This window comes from Silurus meridionalis, chromosome 20, assembly GCF_014805685.1.
Source record: "Silurus meridionalis isolate SWU-2019-XX chromosome 20, ASM1480568v1, whole genome shotgun sequence".
Lineage (NCBI taxonomy): Eukaryota > Metazoa > Chordata > Actinopteri > Siluriformes > Siluridae > Silurus > Silurus meridionalis.
In genome coordinates, this window is record NC_060903.1 from 678,500 (window position 1) to 697,500 (window position 19,001).

The 19,001-nt window shown below is 41.5% G+C and overlaps 1 protein-coding gene and 1 long non-coding RNA gene across 10 annotated transcripts in view; one reads left to right on the forward strand and one right to left on the reverse strand.

Annotated features, from left to right (window-relative positions):
* Window positions 1-19,001, reverse strand: part of clcn2a (chloride channel, voltage-sensitive 2a) — a 36,882-nt gene that overhangs the window by 7,102 nt on the left and 10,779 nt on the right. Inside the window, exons 1-12 of one of the 9 annotated variants that reach the window (XM_046876107.1) lie at window positions 15,281-15,591; window positions 14,105-14,237; window positions 8,783-8,914; window positions 7,691-7,819; window positions 7,029-7,162; window positions 6,196-6,273; window positions 4,292-4,321; window positions 2,923-3,001; window positions 2,639-2,764; window positions 2,250-2,334; window positions 2,055-2,156; window positions 374-458 (exon numbers count right to left, since the gene is read on the reverse strand). In XM_046876107.1, the coding sequence (XP_046732063.1) occupies window positions 374-458; window positions 2,055-2,156; window positions 2,250-2,334; window positions 2,639-2,764; window positions 2,923-3,001; window positions 4,292-4,321; window positions 6,196-6,273; window positions 7,029-7,162; window positions 7,691-7,819; window positions 8,783-8,914; window positions 14,105-14,237; window positions 15,281-15,316 (1,149 nt within the window). In that variant the 5' untranslated portion in view covers window positions 15,317-15,591. Of the gene's footprint in view, window positions 1-373; window positions 459-2,054; window positions 2,157-2,249; window positions 2,335-2,638; window positions 2,765-2,922; window positions 3,002-4,291; window positions 4,322-6,195; window positions 6,274-7,028; window positions 7,163-7,690; window positions 7,820-8,782; window positions 8,915-14,104; window positions 14,242-14,590; window positions 15,197-15,280; window positions 15,592-19,001 lie in introns of those variants that run through there. The other 8 variants (XM_046876106.1, XM_046876105.1, XM_046876104.1 and 5 more) reach the window with 8 other exon arrangements.
* LOC124402827 overlaps window positions 16,658-19,001 on the forward strand; it is a 7,917-nt gene continuing 5,573 nt past the window's right edge. The window contains exons 1-2 of the long non-coding RNA XR_006928798.1: window positions 16,658-16,784; window positions 17,077-17,202. This is a non-coding gene — a long non-coding RNA (uncharacterized LOC124402827). The remainder of the gene's footprint in view (window positions 16,785-17,076; window positions 17,203-19,001) is intronic.

Consider the following 19,001-nt stretch of genomic DNA (forward strand, 5'->3'; position numbering starts at 1 on the left):
GTCGTAATGATACGTCACCGTTATTATATTTATTTCTATATATTTTATATTACAGTAAAATATTTCAACTAAAAAAAAATTGCATTTACTTTTTAAAGCATGTGAAATATTTTTCAATCCATGTAACAAGTCACAATAATTATTTAATAATTATGAAATTATTCATTATTGATGATAAATAATTATCTGTTTAATTTGTATAATTTTCTGGTTTTAAAAAATTGCATAATTTATGATGGATAAATAAATAAATAAATAAATAAATAAACTAATAAATATAAACAAAATTAAACAAACAAATAAATATATATTTGTTCTATGTTAAATATTATACAAATTCTATTGTTAAATATCATATATAAGAATATCAGACCTGTCCAGCCATGAACTGCCCAAATCCTGGGGGAAACGTGAGAGTGGATATGAGCAGAGTGACGACAGCAGGATACACCAACCTCCTACAGAAGAACAAATATAAATCATATCAAAAGGTTTTCAAACATCTGAACTTAAATAAAAAAATAACCAACATAATGAGGTGAACATCAGACACCATCAAATCTCAGCTATGTGGCTAAAAGTATTGTGATGCCTGTCATGATGTCTCTCGATCTGGAAGCATGAAATTTCTCCCTGTTTCAGCATGACAATGGTCCTGGGCACAAAGTCAGCTCCATGAAGATCTGCTTTCCTTTGGCTGGAGTGGAAGACCTCCTGCTATAAACCCTATTGATCTAAAATGCTGGCTGCACCCGAGGCCTCCTCACCTCACCTACATCAGTACCTGACTTTACTAACACCCTTGCTGAATACGATGCATCCTGGTTCCACTGATCATCCTTGAGATGTTTCTACAACTTGATTGGAGTCCACCTGTGGTAAATTCAGTTGATTGGAGATGATATTGAAAGACACACACCTGTCTATAGAAGGTACCACAGTTAACAGTTGATGTCAGAACACACACCAAGCCATGAAGACCAAGGAATTGTCTGTAGACCTCTGAGACAGGATTGTATGGAGGCACAAATCTGAGGAAGGAAACCGAAACATTTCTGCAGCACTGAAGGTCCCAATGAGCACAGTGGCCTCCATCATCCATAAATGGAAGAAGTTTAGAACCACCAGGACTCTTCCTAGAGCAGAGCCGCCCGGCCAAACTGAGCGATCGGGGAGAAGGGCCTTAGTCAGGGAGGTGACCAACAACCTGATAGTCACTCTAAAAGAGCTCCAGTGTTTCTCTGTGGAGAGGAGAACCTTCCAGAAGAACAGCCATTTCTGCATCATTTCACCAATCAGGCCTGCATGTAGAGTGTCCAGACAGAAGCCAGTCCTCAGTAAGAGGCACATGACAGCCCACCTGGAGTTTGCCAAAAGGCACCTGAGTACCATCCCTACAGTAAAGCATGGTGGTGGCAGCATCATGCTGTGGGGATGTTTTCCAGCAGCAGGAACTGGGAGACAGAGACGTCCTTGATGTTACCCTGCTCCAGAGTGCTCTGGACCTCAGACTGGGGTGAAGGTTCATCTTCCAACAGGACAACAACCCTAAACACACAGCCAGGATAACAAAGGAGTGGCTACAGGATGACTTTGTGAATGTCCTTTAGTGGCCCAGCCAGAGCCCAGACTTGAACCCGATTAAACATGGCTGAAAAGGACTGTGCACCGACGCTCCCATCCAACCTGATGAAGCTCGAGATGTTCTGCAAAGAAGAATGGGAGAAACTGCCCCAAAAATAGGTGTCAAGCTTGTAGTCTCAAACTCAAAAAGACTTGAGGGTGTAATTGGTGCCAGAGGAGCTTCAACAAACTACTGAGCAAAAGCTGTGAAAACTAACGTACATGTGTTTATTCGTCTTTTATTTCGATTAAATTTGCAAATATTTCAAACAAACTTCTTGCACGTTGGCATTGTGGCCCATTGCTTGTAGAACTTTGAATAAAATCATGAATTGAATTTATTTTGGAGTAAAGCTGTGACATGGGAAAAGTGAAGCTCTGTGGAAACTTTGAACTGTAAATATTCTGTAAGTGTTCGTAAGCAGACGCACTTTTTTAGCAGAAACTTGTTGATGGTTTTCTGTTTCCTCATCGACTCAACGATCAGCCGGTTGAGGTAAACGTACAGCGCTCCTCCGAATCCACTCGCAATCCTGAGAGAGAAAAAGAAACTCATTCAAAACATTTTCAAATGTAAATCTGATGTAAAAAACGATCAGGAAGCATGAAGATAATGGGCTCAGTACCCGAGGACGGCGAAGGCTGGAAGTTCCTGCAGGTCGAATGGGAAATCCAGACGGAATCGTGTTTTAAACAGAGCCGTGATCGTCTCTGCGAAAGGATCGTTTTTTACGGGATTAGATTTGCCGATTGGACCAGGGGATGTTTATATATCCAATACACCTCATACCACAGCGCTAATGAGAAGGTGTTAAATGATTCTCTCTAATCAGCAGATTAATTAAGTCATCGTTGTTTCCATAGTAACGGCTCTTTCACAGGCACTTGGAGATCTTTGTAAGGAGTCTCCATTGTCAGCGCTTTGTAGCATTTAGAGGTCTTATCATAATAAATAAACAAGTTAATAAGTTAACTCACTGATTAATAATGAAAACGTGTTCAAAACGTTTCTCACCCTCGTCTTTGTTCCACACGGCCAACACTCTGAAGATAAAGGCGCTGAACGTCGCTGCGAAAAATCCTCTCCAATAATTCCTCACCGCAAAAAACGTAGACGTCACTTCAATACTGAACAACACACCTGCAAAACACACAGCAGGTCCATGTAGATGTTTGGAGAAGTGCTAGCTACACTAAAGGCCAAAAGTTTGTGGACACCTGATCATCACTTATGTGAATCTTTTTGAACTTCCCATTCCACCTTTAGTGATATTTGCTGTTATCATGACGTCACTTTACCTCCGATCGGAGCCGCGAAGCAGCAGCCCACTCCCACTGCACACGCCGCAGAGAGCATCTCTGTGTTCCTCAACTCGTTCTGCAACACGCACACACACACACACACACACACACACACACACACACACACACACACACACACACACACACACACACATCAGCTCACACTCACCACACAGCATTCTTCACATCTAAAAAGATGAACTAAACAAAAAATGTTGGAAATGTTCTACATTTACAGCTGATCACACAAACTTTACAACAATGTCATTTCTTTCCTGTGGGAAAAAAAAGAAAACAAACAAACAAACAAACAAACAAAAAGAAACACGTTTATTTGTAATATAAATCATTAGACCAGGATAAATTAATAAATAAAACGATCAGAACGCTTTACCAAAGTGTTCACTCTTAGAAAACCAGGTTCTTGAAGGGTTTCTTTAGGTGCAATAAAAAAATTTTTAAAACCTCACTACTAGAACAATGTTGTCATCTTAAGAGTTATAAATATAATTATAAATAAATAGAATACAGCGCTCTCCGTGCAGCGTGCAGTCTCACGTGTCAAAACAAACAGCACGTGGCGTCAGTGATTCGCCTCTAGAGGCCGCTGTTGTAATGACAGCGGGCCGAAAGACAAGGAAAAACTACCGGTATGGATTTTTGCCGATAGTTCAGGCGATTAAATATCAGTGCCGCGACCTTTATTATTAACCAGGGGACATTTTAATTTGAAACTTTATTATCAAATACCGATATAATACGAGAAAAACATATATTTACAATTACATTTTCAAAATATGTCTCTGGCGTAGTTCAGAAGGTCGTTCCACATGCGTAGTTTGGGGAGTCCTGGTTTAAAGGTTCTCATGAGTTTAAGGCTGATTGGATGATTAAGCTTCGTTAAGGTTGATTGGTATTTAGGTTTCTTAGTTTCTTCACGGAAAGAAGTTCTACTACAGGTATGGGTAAAGTTCTAGATTCACTGTCAGTATATCAGGTCACATGGTCATTTTTGCCGTGTTTCACTAATTCATACAAAACAAAAAGGGTTTTACAGGTTCTTCAAGATGTCCATTATATACTGAAGGTCAGATAATGGTTCCATGTAAAACCTTTAAGCGTTCTCTGATAATGATGAGCTCTGAAGAACACTTTCAGTGTCCAGACGAATTTTGTGCGTTTTTGTCAGGATTTTCAAAAGTTCTTCACAAAGTTAAAGGTTCTTACATTTCAGAAAGGTTCTTCACGGAAGCACGTCTGATAGGGAAGTTCAGGGTTCTTTATAGAGCCTTTTTCTAAGAGTGATGCTGAACACATCCAGACTGATCGACGTTAATGGGGTTAAAGTTATTAATTGGATTCTTACCTTGGTTCCCTCGAATGGCTCTTCCTTCAGCAGTAGGAAGTAAAAACAGAGATGTACAGAAGTGAATACCTGCATCTTTATTTCCGTCGTAACTAATAATACCGGATCGTTTCCATCCACGGCCTCCTCCACTTCCACACCGTGTTGATTGCTTGCTACTTTTGACACGTGAGTTCCCAGCAGATGATTGGTCTTAATTTAAACTCTGCGCTGATGCTAAAAATGCTAAACTCGCAAGTGGCCCGTTCTCTGGGGCTTTCAGGCAATTACCATCTGACACAACATTATTTTTTTTATTATTTAAAAGTGCCTTTTCTTGCTGACTTTAATAGTCGTCTACAAATCAGGACAGATTCCACATCGAAATAAACTCCTGATGTCAGGCGCTCGCTCTCAGCCGCACCTTCAGTGTCCATTACAACGTCATTTTAATTACAATTACACTTCGACTGTAATTAAAACCAACACCCACAGGCACGAGCAATTCACACAAACAATTATCCGAGCTTTTAGTCTCGGCATTTCAACGAGTAGTCAGGGGCTTTCATAAATATTCTGCAGACTGGATGACAAAGTGTTTAGGCTTTGCCGTTAAAAAAAAAAAAAAAAGGAAAAAAAAAACTCTTGAAAGGTTCATCACAATGAGTTTTTATCTTTAAAGATGGAATGAGTGGCTTTGTGCATGTTCTGAATTTATTCACTGGGAAAATATCTTTATCTGTTAATCACATGAAAGTCATTATGTGCAAGACGACTGTATATTCAGTACACTGCACTACATGCATGGGTTTAGTTATTATATATACTATATTATCATCTTTATCAGCATTTATGTGCATTCTTTATAATAAATAAAGCATTATTTATTTACTGTATACATGCCTAACCCACCATGTCCATAATGTTGAATGCTCTATTCACTATAAGCGTGGTTTTAATGCTTATGCATGCTGTATTTATGATATACACAGGTTTAGTCATTATACATGGTATTAGTCACTATATGCATGCTTTCTTCACATTTGCATGGACATGCATATGCATATTCATTATATCCAGACATTAATCATTATATATGTTCTTCATAATGAATACAGCAGTTTTTTTTTTTACTATATGCATAAATTATATATACAGTATATATAATCCCCATATGCATGTTTTATTTATAACATGGCTTTAGTCACTATACACGGTGTAAATCACTGTATACTGGCTTTAGTCTCTATATCTACACTTTATTATATGCATATATATTAGCATGCATGCTTTATGTAATTTTTTATTCGTTCTATATATTCTTTATTGTCGATATACATGCTTTATCACTGTGTGCATGCTTTTAATCACCATATAAATACTTTGCTCAGTATATGCACAATTTATTCACCGTATCCATTAATAAATAAATACATGCATGTGGCTTTAGGATATTTAATAAGTGATTTGAATAATCTAGTGCAAACTGTTTGAACAGGAATTTTAGTAGGATTTTCCCGTACAGGTCTGAAGGGTTTAGAGGATATTTAGACAGCATTTACTGTATAATGAAGACCGAACAGATCAAAAGCGTGTAGCACTGCATCAGAATGAAGATTTATCATAAAACCACAGGAAAAAGAGAAAAACAATCGTTAGAGCATCAGTGCGGTGCTGCACCACTTCTGTAATACTTATGCAATTTGAATTTTCTTGTAGAAACTGGGAGAAATTCTCAAAGCAGGTATCTTGAAAACATTGTAAAACCATGTTTAGATGAAATGTTCTCATGCCATGGTGTTGCTGCGCCACCTCACAGTGCTACTCGAAACAACAAGCACAAACTACAACTGCTGTTTATTTCACCAAGACTCAGATCCTTCAGAGACTATTTGTTTATAGAAGAAGAAAAAAACTCCTCTCACCATGTAGATTCCTCCGAACAGGGCCATGAATTTGCTCAGAAGGGCAGCACACAGACTCGCAACATGGACGAACGGACCCTGAACACACACATGGACACGTTATGTGCTTTGTGGATAAGAGAGTTTTCTAAACATCATAAATAGGAATGTTATTGAAATAATACACACTATATGGCCAAAAGTTTGTGGACAACTGATCATAAGATTTTGGCCTTTTTGAGCATCTTATTTGTACAGAAGTCCTAAAGAAGATGTTTAGATGTTCGTTGGGAGTGACGACGATGGACAGGATTAGAAATGAGTTTATTAGAGGGACAGCGCATGTAGGACGTTTTGGTGACAAGGTGAGGGAGGAGAGATTGAGATGGTTTGGACATGTGCAGAGGAGGGACATGGGGTATATCAGTAGGAGAATGCTGAGGATGGAGACACCAGGAAGGAGGAAAAGAGGAAGACCAAGGAGGAGGTTTATGGATGTGGTGAGGGAAGACATGCACGTAGTTGGTGTGAAAGAGGCAGATGTAGAGGACAGAGGGGTGTGGAGACGGATGATCCTCTGTGGCGCCCCCTAATGGGAGCAGCCGAAAGAAAAAGAAGAAGAAGAAGAAGAAGATTTGTAGAAGTCCTAAGAGGTATAATAATATTTTTTCTCTTTGTTTTCTCGTGATCTCGACATAACGACTTGTTTCAGTTCTGATCACGAGTAAACTACTTTGTGCACAGGTGAATTGTTATGCTGGAACTTTTTTGGGTCTCGTAGCGTCTCCAATACTTTTGGCCACATAGTAAAAGCATGGCTGAACTTCCTGTTTGTGTTCTTCACTCTAACTCACCTCTTTGCCCAGCGGCATGCCGCTTCCCAGGGCACAGGTCAAACCAATTACTTTTGCCACGAAGGTTTTAAAAGTCAGGTATTCTTTCAGCACCACACCACGGAGGATTGTTTTCATCTCCGGAATCCCAGACCCTAGTCGAGGAAGAGGAGGAGAAGCGGGATGAAGAGTCGATACAGAAACACACGTGGACAGCAAAAATATCAATTGTGAGATTTATATATTTCTTTCATTTAAATATGTACGTTCATTAAGAACAATAAGGGGAAAATAAGGACAATTAAAAAAATAATAATATACACGGGTAGCCAAAAGTATGAGGACACCCGACTTTCACACGCTCATGTGGTTCATCCCCTAAATGTTCCATCAAAATCAGAGGCACCCAATTGTGTAAAATCTTGTGAAACATCTGCCCAGAAGAGTGGAGTTTTTTATGACAGCTGATGGAGTTTAAATGTGGAATCGGAGGTTCAAAAAGCACAAAATATGATGGTTTGGTGTCCACAAACTTTTAGCCATTACTGTAAATAGGGGATGATTTTTAATCTATAATCAAATACCGTTATTGAGAAAGAATCAAAGGGTTTTAGAACTGTTTTAATATACACAACTGTGTGTGTGTGTGTGTGTGTGTGTGTGTGTGTGTAGGGGGCCCTCACCCACTGCTTGAGGTGCAAGAATTTGTGTAAACCCTGCAGAGAAGGTAATCAGGACCACAGGATACGCCACCCAGGCCAGGTACTGCAGGAGCATGTTACTGTCCAGTCCTCCGTACATCCACTTCTGTGCTACAGACACAACACACACACACACACACACACACACACACACACACACACACACACACACACACACACACACACACACTGTTTGAAAGGAATTATTTCTCTACAGCAGCTGGTCCTTTTATTTATCTTATAGACAAAAAGACAAAAGGTTTTGCTGAATTGAATGTTGTGGAGAATCGGTGAGTTCCTCCTGTTCCTCGCTTATGTTTTTAGCAGCTATATGAGGTGGTATCAAAAAGCTTCGAGACTATTTTGTAACACACTAACAGATTGCAGCAAGAGGCTGCACGCACAGTCACAGGGAGCACCGAACTTCACAAGTGGATCAACAGACATCTCCTGTGTACATCGGGAGCAGTGCAGCTGGAGCAAATGTGGAAATCTGAGTGAAACTGGGCAAATCTGATACAGAGATGTTTGATGTGATGTACGTTTGACATACTGCGATGCTGCGGCGAGTCGTTCGAGGTGTTTCGAGTAGCACATGTGTTTCAAAACGCAGAAGAACATCACCGGAAGAACATGAGAGACCAGGAAGGCCTTAGACGAGCTCAATCCACATGATCTCACTTCCAAACCCACCTTACTCACCAGATTTGACTCCTGCTGACTTCACCCTCTTTCCGAAGATGAAGATCTGGCTCGCTTTTTTTTTTAAAGAAGAGTTCCAGGACATGTTCCAGGAGAACGCTGGGAGACGCTGTATAGCTGTTCAAGGCGAGTATTTTAAGGGTGATTGTGTAGAAACATAGATAAATAAAGTGCTTTCTACAGAGCGAGTCTCTAAGCATTTCGATACCACTTCGTAAACACTCGTTCCCTCAGCATGAGCTGCCTCACCAGCTGCCTCATGAGCTGCCTCACAAGCTGCCTCACCAGCTGCCTCACGAGCTGCCTCACGAGCTGCCTTTACAAGCTGCCTTCTGTTTCTTCCACATCCTCTGTCACATTCTTCTCACTCACCTTGCTGACAGAAGGCGATGGTGTAGTCCATCACCCAGCTGACCATCGCCATCACCAGCCCCAAGAGGATGAGGAAAATCCAATCTTCTCCAACACGTGAAATCAAGAACCTCTGGCAACGCGAAGTGCACACTGTGGATGCAAAGTAGGGTCAGTGTTCACACTTCTGTACTTAATTACCCACAATTCTGTTTTCATAGAGCGTATCCTCTTTATCACAGTCACAATCGGAGAGTGTGTGTGTGTGTGTGTGTGTGTGTGTGTGGGGAGGAGCGTCAAAACACAAGGTGCTTATCTACTGTGCAAACTAGCTTCCAATTCCAGATCGTTACGTCGTAACATCATAATTAGAACGCTACCACTTGTTGGACTGTTGCCATGGTAACTGTCTCTGAGATGACCATCACCTCGCTCTGTTTCCTAAACATTGCTTGTAGCACCATTTACACTCGTGGTCATGGTTACATCCCAGGACGATTTTATACGCATACAACGATTTTCAGATCTACATTAAAAGCATTCATATTTCGTCAGTGCCGTAATTATTGGCACCCCAATTAATCACTAAATCTGAAGATGTGAATAAACAATAATATAAAAGCGCAGTGATAGGACATCTTTCCATATGGTCAGGAGAAGGTCTATTATTAGGGCTGTGATCTTACACACACACACGTGGGAGGAGGAGGAGGAGGAGGAGGAGGAAGAGGAGGCCTCCTGCATAAAGAGCGTTTATAAGTGTTTAAGTCTCTTCAATGTGGAAGGTCAGCTTTTGTTTGGATCGCAACATCTGAATCGAAAGGAAAACCGCTTTGCTCGAGGTTTGTGATAATATTGCAAAACCTGGAGGTTATTGTGCGATGAAAGCAGACAGGTGGTGTGTATATTAAGTCCTTAGCGAGAGTGTGAGGGACAGCCGTGGGAAAAGCAGCGAGCGTGCGATTTCCCTGAGCGTGGACGCCGATGACAGCATGCAGAACTCATGCATAATGCAGCAAAGCGCAACATGTCGTGGGATGGACAGGATATTTATATCTGCAGGAGGAGAAACGGAGGCGAGTGGATTGGAGGAGGCGCTGAGATCTGCTCTCTATGCCTGACATGACAACCAATGTCAAGCTGTTAACACTGAGCCTGTGGGCATCAGCGTCCTCTGTTCCTTTTCTTTTTTTTCCCTTAACCCCGTCACAGGATTATTCAGTTGCTGTTTTGTAAACTCTGCATGCTCGAATGCTGGATGCGGATCTTCCTGCTGCAGTGCCACAGAGGCCAGCTATGTTTACTGTGCTGGGAATTTCAGTCTTATCTAATCGTATCTAATTTAAGATCATCCATTTCCCACCCACCACCAGGTCTCCTCTAGAAGACTAAAATTATTTATCTGGTATGGCTGTCCTCGTTTTACAGTTTTCTCTCTTTAGCTTGCTGGTTTTCCTCACTCCTGATCCAGCTCCGCCCCTGAACACACCCCCAATCACTCTTCACACCTGGTGTATTTCTATGTAGGACCCTAGAGCCAATAGCTTTCTGATTTATGGACTTATTTTTGTCTTTCCATTACAATTCAACTTCCAGTCAATTATGTCTTCACTGAAACCCCTCCTAATATATTACATCATCACTTAAACCCCTCCTATATATTACATCACCACTGAAACCCCTCCTAATATATTACATCATCACTTAAACCCCTCCTATATATTACATCACCACTTAAACCCCTCCTAATATATTACATAATCACTTAAACCCCTCCTATATATTACATCATCACTGAAACCCCTCCTAATATATTACATCATCACTGAAACCCCTCCTCTTATATTACATCATCACTTAAACCCCTCCTATATATTACATCATCACTGAAACCCCTCCTAATATATTACATCATCACTTAAACCCCTCCTAATATATTACATCATCACTGAAACCCCTCCTAATATATTACATCATCACTGAAACCCCTCCTAATATATTACATCATCACTTAAACCCCTCCTCTTATATTACATCATCACTTAAACCCCTCCTAATATATAACATCATCACTTAAACCCCTCCTATATATTACATAATCACTTAAACCCCTCCTAATATATTACATCATCACTTAAACCCCTTCTTATATATTACATCATCACTGCAACCCCTCCTCTTATATTACATCATTACTTTAACCCCTCCTAATATATTACATCATCACTTAAACCCCTCCTAATATATTACATCATCACTTAAACCCCTCCTAATATATTACATAATCACTTAAACCCCTCCTATATATTACATCACCACTTAAACCCCTCCTAATATATTACATCATAACTGAAACCCCTCCTAATATATTACATCATCAATTAAACCCCTCCTCTTTTATTACATATTCACTTAAACCCCTCCTAATATATTACATCATCACTTAAACCCCTCCTAATATATTACATCATCACTTAAACCCCTCCTAATATATTACATAATCACTTAAACCCTCCTATATATTACATCATCACTTAAACCCCTCCCAATATATTACATCATCACTTAAACCCCTTCTTATATATTACATCATCACTGCAACCCCTCCTCTTATATTACATCATCACTTTAACCCCTTCCTAATATATTACATCATAATTGAAACCCCTCGTAATATATTACATCATCACTTTAACTCCTCCTCCTACTATGATGTCATAACCAAAGCAGCTCAAGTAAATTACATCATAAACCTGCCCCTCATGTTATGTCATCGTGTCTGCATATTAATAAACATGCATGTGTGTGAATGTGTGCGTGTGTGTGTGTGTGTGTGTGTGTGTGTGTGTGTGTGTGTGTGTGTGTGTGTGTGTGTGTGTGTATTCACACTGCCAATGGGAAAGAGAAACACAAAAAGAGAAAAAGACAGAGGGAGTGAACACGATGACTCCCCCCCCCACACTTCACTCCAGCTCCCATTCTGTGTGTGTAGGTGGCAACTTGATGATCATCCAAATCCCTGAAATTCTGTCCTGAAGGTTCAGAATAGCTGCACCATACACACACACACACACACACACACACACACACACACACACACACTACGCCAGCAAGTGATTTTTATGCTTCTTCACACAGAGCAGTTCACACTCAACAGGCTGCCTAAGGAGGCGATGATACTGACACAGAAGGTGTGTGGGTCTTTGGAGAGTCGCCTCGCGGGGGCCAAAACCTCGTCTTCATTTAATAAACAGTTAATGAACAGATCCCACTGAGGGAACTTGTGGAACGCCAAAAAAACCTCGACCAGATTTCAATGATGAATTCTTTGTAATTCATAACAACACATTTTTTAGTATTTCATCCAAATGCTAGCAAATAAATGAATTAAAGCGAAACAGTTTGTAAATAGACGTTTGTCCTTTTAGGCACAGACGACAGGTCTCTCTATCACACACACACACACACACACACACACACACACACACACACACACACACACACACACTGGATAATTATAAAGCTGTTCCACCGTATACAGCATTTGTCATTCCCTAATAATCACAGACACTGATTGTGCTCCCTGCTGGCAAACACACAACGCGACAGAGGCAGCGGCGGCCATTTTTCCCTTCCTGCTCAGCCTGTTAATGACCGAATCAATATTCCTCATCTAAATCACCATCTTTATTGCCATCTTTTGTTATTATTGTCATCGTGTCACCATTAGAAACACTTGTCTGGTGATTTATCATCATCTCTCTCTCTCACTCTTACACACACACACACACACACACACACACACACACACACACACAGAGTCTCGTCTGCAGCGTTTTGGCTCCACGGGTGCAGCACCTGTGGAATCTCAATGAGACCCACAAGGACAAAACGAGTCCAAACGAGCCGATCGATGGTAATTAGTGTCCAGTAGAGGGCAATCTATCAACAAGAGGCTAACTGAGGCACTGTTACCTGCAGCATTGGCTTCCTTACCTTTCCACACACACACACACACACACACACACACACACACACACACGTTCTTGTCTATACACACACTGCCTTTTCATGGGGCTGGGAGACAAATGAAACTGTTGAGCTCACATTATTTCACCCAACATCGAACACACTCACTTAGACCACCAGTAGGATGTGTGTGTGTGTGTGTGTGTGGAAAGGTGTGTGTGTGTGTGTGTGTGTGTGTGTGTGTGTGTGTGTATAAAATGCTCTATCAACTACACCAGCTTTATCTCCAGCCCATATTGACCATATAATCCCTATTAAGCACCACTATTCTCCTAAAAGCTTTCATCTTGTTCTTCTTCATTATCTGCCACTTTGGTCCACACGTCTCATCTTCCTGTTTTTGTCATCACTTTACTTCTCGCATCCTAAAAACTTTCAGATGTAAATGCACCCAAGGTATTTCATTTGATTTATATCTGATTGCTTCAGTTAATTCAGGAGGTAAAAGTATCCCTGCCATGTCTGACATCATAGCTACAAAAAACCCATCTGAGGAGAACATCATGTAACAGGAACCCAAAAACACAACGTTATACTACAAACCCCTCAGGATACACTGCAGCATAGCTAGGGGAGCTGGTAGCTTAGTGGTCCAAGCTTTGGATTCTGGCTCTGAAGGTTGTTCAGAGTTCAGATCTCAGACACACCATGTTGCCATTCCTGGGCCCCTGAGCAAGGCCCTTAACCCACATGGTGCTCAGTTTTATAAATCAGATAAACGTAAGCCACTTTAGATAAGGGCATCTACCAAATACCAAAAATGGAAATAGAAAGCCCTCTCAAAGCATGACATCATAACTTAAATCCCTCCCATTAAATGACATAATAACTATAACATAATACACAACAGATTCTGGATAATATAATGAAATAGTGTGTGTGTGTGTGTGTGTGTGTGTGTGTGTGTGTGTGTGTGTGTGTGTGTGTGTGTGTATGTGTGTGTGTGTTTAGCATCTTCCTGTGAAAAAATACTACTGCCTTTGATGAAAGTGTAACAAATTCCTGCGACACTCTGCCACACTCACACGTGACTGCTGCTATTTTGAGATCATGTGAGACGTCTGAAAGCGCATGTGGTGCTCACATCTGTTCCTGCCTGTTCTCACTCCTCTCCATAACATGCTGTAGCCTGGCGCAACCATAACCACCGCCTTTATTTATACACTTATACAGCACTAGTCAGTGACCTGAAGACAACAGAAACACACGGATCTGTCAGGTTCCTGCCCACATTCCTGCTCCTCCTCCTGCATTAGTGCAGGGATTCTCCTTCACATCAGCAGGTGATGGGACACTGAAAGTTCTCTGACTCACACTGGCACTTGACACACGGATCCTTTTGGTACTCGAGCTGATCTGGAGTCTGGTTTCGAACCCCAGCAGCCCTGAAGCGAGCCGCTTCCTCCTTGGCGTAGGCGCCCAGCTCCTGAGTGTATCGTCCATACATCTGTAATGGAGAAAGAACACACACAGAGGGATTTCTTCAGTAATGGAAGCATAGAGACACCAGTTTAGCACTTCACTGCGTGTGTGTGTGTGTGTGTGTGTGTGTGTGTGTGTGTGTGTGTGTGTGTGTGTGCGCTACACTGATATTCGATTAATATATAAACTATAAACCTGTCATTTATGGCCTATAAAAAGCAGACAGTCCAGAACACACGAGTGTGTTGGTGTAAAACAGGAGCAGCTCCTCTGTAATACAAGCAACTTTTGGTTGTATCAAAGAGTTTCAAGACTAATTCTGTAACACGCCAACAGGTGGCAGCATGAGCTACTTGCACAGTCACAGGGAGCACCGACCTTCATAAGTCATTGTGTCAAAAGACATCGTCTTGTGTACATCAGGAGCCGTGCAACTGGTGCTGTTCTGACCACGTGCGTACCCTGTCACCGAGCTCCTCACACGTGAACCAACACGTTCTCACTTTGGCACACACCCTACTCGCCAGATTCAGCTTCTGCAAACTTTCCCAAAGATAAAGATCCACCTCAAAGGTCGCCATTTTGACATTGTTGTGGAGATCCGGTGCGATTTAACCTAATATGATGTTAGAACATTTCCCACACAGGAACCAGGAACCTGTTCAGGAAGCAGGGTTTTGTGGTTATTCTCCAGGTTTTACACAAAATATAAACCGCAGGTTCTTCACATTGAGGTGCATAAACTTATTTTGTGTCCCAGTTCTATGATGCAGCACTCGAGTTAATTAGCACACACACACACACACACACACACACACACACACACACACACACACACACACACACTTAATCACACATATATTAACACACATATCAGCACCAAGAGGCTAATGAACCCTACTAGCAGGTTTTGGGAGATGGCAGGAAACCTGAGACCCCAGAGGAAACCCAGACAGACAGGAACCCGAGAGAGAGAGAGAGAGAGAGAGAGAGAGAGAGAGAGAGAGAATCTCATTCTGAATCATTCTCTCTCTATCTCATGCTTTCTGCTTTCCATGTGTTTCTTACTCTTCCCTTTACTTTATCTTCTTTGTTGTTGTCCATCTCCTTCTCCCTCTGTCTCACTTTTTCTCAGTGTTCAGTGTGGCACAGAATGAAGCATCAAGTTTTTTTTTGCCACACTGCTCCCTTTTTGCCCCCATACATTCTGACTTTCTTCACTCTGTTCCACGTTCTTTTTCTTTTCTCATCTCAGCTTCCTTATTTCTCAATTTCTCTCGCCCGCATTCGATCACTTCATATCTCCTCTTCATTCTCTCATCCTCTGTTCTGATCAGCCTCATTTCCAATTCTGCTTTGCTGGTCCTTATTCCATCTCTCTTCCTCACTCACTCACTCTCTCTCTCTCTCTCTCTCTCTCCCTCCTCTCCCTTTCTCTCTCTCTCTCTCTCTCTCTCTCTCTCTCTCCTCCTCTCCCTTTCTCTCTCTCTCTCTCTCTCTCTCTCTCTCTCTCTCTCGTGAGAAGCTGCCACCAGCAGTCCATTGAGATGTGAATCACGATTACAGCAGACTTCCAACTCGCTCTCTCTCTCTCTCTCTCTCTCTCTCTCTCTCTCTCTCTCTCTCTCTGACTTTCTCCCTCTTTTCTGCATGAGCAGGTGCACCTTGTAGAGAAAACAAAGTAGCTTGGCTCAGCTCAGATCAATCCACTCCTCTTCCTCCTCATCCTCCTCCTCCTCCTCCTCCTCAACCTTCTCATGTTGAACACAGCCTCAGCCCACTCGCCCTAATCTCTGACTCTCGCTGTTAGATCTGCTCTAAAGGAAGCTTCCTGCACACATCATATATTATTTTCCTGATAACTGTGTGTCCTCCATCAGCGTTTTATTCCCCTTTTACGACAGCATTTCTCCAAAATTTTGTGGACACATTTCCATAAGTTTGGTATGTGCTTTCTGAACATCCCATTCCACATTTACTCCCCAAGAACCACATATGGATGAAAACGGCAGGTGTCCCAATACATTTGGCCTTATAGTGTATGAAAAAGTCATCAGAAAAGCCTGATAGTTCTCAGGCAGGTTCTCTTTTCAGTTAGCTCCAACCAATCTTCACATCAGATCTGCTCCCTGCTGATCAGGCACATACCCACAGCACTATGCTGCCACCACCATGCTTCACTATATGGATGACATGACTCTTTATCTTGAAGCATTTGTTTTATAAATAACATTTTTGACCAAAAAAATCGTTATCTTGTTCTTATCTGACAACAAAACATGTTCCTACACATCAGTTCACCCTCATGCTTTCCTTTGCTTCTTTCAGTGTAACAGTGTTTTGGATATGGATGACTGCTGCAGCATTACTCACGCCCCGACCCTGAGCTCTCTTTTATTCTCACTTTTCTCTTCTCTCACACAGTCTCCTATGCATTTATTACTTTTCCCATCGCCTATAGAACTCTGGGCTTCATCCTGCTTCAGATTCACCTGATGAACCAATGAACCTTCAACAGGGGTGTTTTTAATCCAGATAATACCACAGGAAGTTCAGTGATTCACAGGTGGAGGTCAGTGCTGAAGTCATTGTCTCATTATTTCATTCAGGAAATTCTATAGAATATCCAATGGCACAATCATAAGAATAGGAATTTTTAGTTAAGAATTTATTTGTTGAATTTATTATACGCATTTAAAAATATCTTTCTAAATAGTAAATGAAGCGAGACCCCTCTTTACTCCGACTAAATCCTCTGATCATTTGCTTTTTCCTACTTAATGCTATTATATTACTAATAAACAGAAATCAACTCGGTGTTCTTCCTGACTCACTTTATCACTCTGATCTGTTCTTCACTGCAGGAATCTCGCCGTCTGTGAACTGCTGTGATTTTATTTAAAGCTACGACGCACCGAAGTGAAACTTTTCCTGTGTTGTTGTTTTTTTCCTCAAAGCATTAAACAGAGATCAGGCCCTGGGCTTCGAGGGTAATTATAACTTTTTTGGTCCTTCCAGCCTTGTCTCTTAATGTGCCTTCAAATGTTCTCAATGTACCGAAACACTATATATATATATATATATATATATATATACATGTGTGTGTGTGTGTGTGTGTGTGTGTGTGTGTGTGTGTGGGGCCAAATGTATTTGGGAAAACCTGACTTTTCCACTCATATGCGCTTCTTCTACATAAAAACTGTTGGAGGAGTTTGGATCACACACTTGTATCAGACGTCTGTGGATGCTGCATGCAATTTTGCCTTCACTTGCACAAAGTCAAATCCATGAAGATCTGCTTTCCATGGGTTGGAATTGTGTGGAAGATCTCCTGCTATAGAGCGCTGACTATATTAAACACCCCAGGCCTCCTCACCTTCTCACCACCATCAGTACCTGACTTTACTAACACCCTTGTGGCTGAATGGATTTAGACAAATCTTCACAAAACCTAGTGGAACATCTTCCAAGAAGAGTGGATTTTATTATAACAGAGAATGGAGACTAAATGTGGATTGGAACGTGTGTGTATGTATATATATATATAATTTTATCACCAAAGTTCCCATTTTCTTTAAAAAGGCAGCATTGACTCCATCACGTGCATCATTAAGTCTAATGGAGCGAGTGAGCAGGTGATGAGATTAGCGCTGCAGAAGCTCCAGAGGTAAAAATTAACACTCTAATCCCATTAGTCTAATATCCGACCCGCTTGGTGGTGGCGTGAGGAGAATTTGATGCAGAGCTGGAGTGAAGAATGTGACGCTGTAATACGACCGGGCATGCTGGTATCTCACAGGGGTCCATGTGGCACTAGACACGTCTCTGCTTGCTAGCACGTGGGGGATCACACACCATTAGCTCAAGGGGAAAACGTAGTGAAATCAGGGATGTGACCTCTGCCGGGGACGATGACGTGTCTCAGAAAGCTGATTGTGATTCCGAGTAGCGGCTTTGGTGATGAAAAGAGACAAGACTGGAGAAACTGGAGTTCTGAAGTGGGAGGAGAAAAAAGACTTAACATACAGCGGGAACATGCTTCAGATTAAGCAGGAGAAGCTTCAGTTTGGACAGAAAAAGCCCCATCTTTGGTTCCAAAACCATTTAGTTAGAGCAGGAAAAGTCTCCTGGATTGTAAAAGCCTCATCTCAGGCACATAAAATCTTCCTTTTGTACTGGAGGAACCTCATCTGGGGAAAAAAAACTCTAATGGGTCAGAAGATACTTCAGCTTGAACATTAAATCCTTGGCTTGGGCAGATGAAGAAGCACTGGCTTGGGCAAAGACTCAGTTTGTGCAGAAGAAGCTTCAGTTTCTTTTTTTTTTTTTTTTGCCCAAACAGAGACATTGTTGATCCATCAATGGAATGAAGAGACGTGACCATAAAACATGTAACTGAAGACATACCCAAGACCTGACCAGAAACGTGACCAAGACGTGACCCGAGACGTAACAGAGATTTGACCTGAAACAATAACAATATATTTCTAAAGATTCGTTAAAAATGTCAGGGACATGATGAAGACAAGATCAGAAACGTGTCAACGATGTGACTAAAGATGTGACGGAGACATGATTAAAAAAAGCTGACCGGAGACGTGACTGACACGTGACAATAAGGGTGATCGGATACGTGGCAGACACATGACTGGAAACATGAGAGAAATGTGACTGGAGACATAGATGGCCACAGATGTGCCAGAGATATGACTGGAGATAGGACAAAGACGTGAATGGAGACGTGACAAAGATGTGACAGAGACGTGACAAAGATGTGACAGAGACGTGA